Below are 1675 nucleotides of genomic sequence, written 5' to 3'. Positions count from 1 at the left end.
ATGAATGAAGTCATGGCTGTTGATGTGACAGTGCTGGGAATGTTCTTATAACAACGTCTGTCAATATTAGAGTTATCCTTCTTACATTTATACTAGATTGTATGATTATTTGTTGGTTTGTAGCTTTTATTGATCAGCACAGCATGTACAATTCCAATATGAGCACACGATTCATTGTCTATTGTCTTACAGCTTCTATATTTCTCATTTGTTAAATAATTTACTGTTCAGTATCCAGGATAGGAAGTAAATGAATCCCTTTCTCTTTTCCTTCCTTCTTTCTCTCTTTCTTTTCTTCCCCATATTCCTCTCTTTTAAAGTCTTTATAAGTGGCTGAAGAAGAAAAAAAAGGAAAAGAAGAAAATTATTGTCTACGGGTAGGATATGGATGAGAAAAATACAACCCAAATTTCTGTGATCCACCTCTTAGGGTTTCAGACCTCACACACTATAAAAGTTTTGTTATTCTTTTTATTTCTCCTGTTTTATTGTGTGACAATATGTGGAAACTTCCTAATCATCACATTGGTGTCCTACAGCAAATCCCTCCATTCTCCCATGTACTTCTTCCTCTCCCAGCTGTCTCTATCAGATATCCTTTTAGCATCTGACATTCTCCCTAAGGTGCTCCATGCTTTATTGGTGGAAAAAACAGACATCATTTCCCTCTCTGATTGTATCACCCAGTTGTATTTCTTTGCTATCTCAATAACATTTGAGTGTCTTCTTCTGACACTGATGTCCTACGATCGGTATTTGGCCATCTGTAGACCTTTGCATTATACTATGTTAATGAGCCACCAATTTTGTTGGATAACAATTATTATAAGTTGGAGTTTAAGTGTTTCAGCCGTATTGAGTTATATTTTGGAAATATCAAAATTACAGTTTTGTGGCCCCGATATTATCGATCATTTTTTCTGTGATCTAGATCCAGTCCTAAATCTCTCCTGCTCTGATTCCACAATTGTTCAAATATTAGTAACATCTTCGACTGTGATTCTTTGTATACTCCCATTTTTTATGATCATTGCATCCTATATTTGTATTATAATCGCCATTTTTAAAATACCATCTATTACCGGAAGACAGAAAGTTTTCTCAACATGCAGCTCCCACCTGACAGTTGTGTCCATCTTTTATGGTACTTTACTTTTTGTCTACTTTATACCTAGGAGAGGACAATCCTGGAACTTCACTAAATTTGTATCATTGCTGTACACTGTCGTCACCCCTTTGATGAATCCAATTATATACAGCCTGAGGAATAAAGACTTGAAAAAAGTTGTTGGAAAAATTATAAACAATTTTTGGGACTTGTATTTCCATAGTTAATTAAATGTGCAAATGATTTTATTGGGCCTGCAAGCAATAATCTAGAAATAAGATAATATTTAATTCATATTGTTATTTGGTATTTTATACAGTGGAAATGATATGTGTATTTTATTCTAATCAAATATATAGTTCTTTGTACTTGTAACACAATTTTCATGTGGCAATGAATGTTTCTATAATATTTGTTTTTATCCTTTCATTAAAAATCCTTTCATTAAAAATCTTTCTTGGAGAGCAAGTAAGACAACAATTATAATGCCATACAAATATCAAATAGCCATACAAACAATTAGGAAGCAAATAAGCAAACATATAAAGTATATTTATGATTTATGCA

At 32.8% G+C, this 1675-nt stretch overlaps 1 protein-coding gene across 1 annotated transcript; it reads left to right on the top strand.

The window, feature by feature from the left end:
* The first annotated feature begins 384 nt into the window (after positions 1–384).
* Positions 385–1335, top strand: LOC140322177 (olfactory receptor 11L1-like). Its single transcript, XM_072398783.1, has one exon. It carries the CDS (start codon positions 385–387, stop codon positions 1333–1335), a length of 951 nt encoding a protein of 316 aa, XP_072254884.1.
* The last annotated feature ends 340 nt before the right edge of the window (positions 1336–1675 follow it).

The sequence above is a fragment of the Pyxicephalus adspersus genome, chromosome 2, assembly GCF_032062135.1.
Source record: "Pyxicephalus adspersus chromosome 2, UCB_Pads_2.0, whole genome shotgun sequence".
Classification (NCBI taxonomy): domain Eukaryota; kingdom Metazoa; phylum Chordata; class Amphibia; order Anura; family Pyxicephalidae; genus Pyxicephalus; species Pyxicephalus adspersus.
This window is presented reverse-complemented; position numbering and strand designations above follow the sequence as displayed.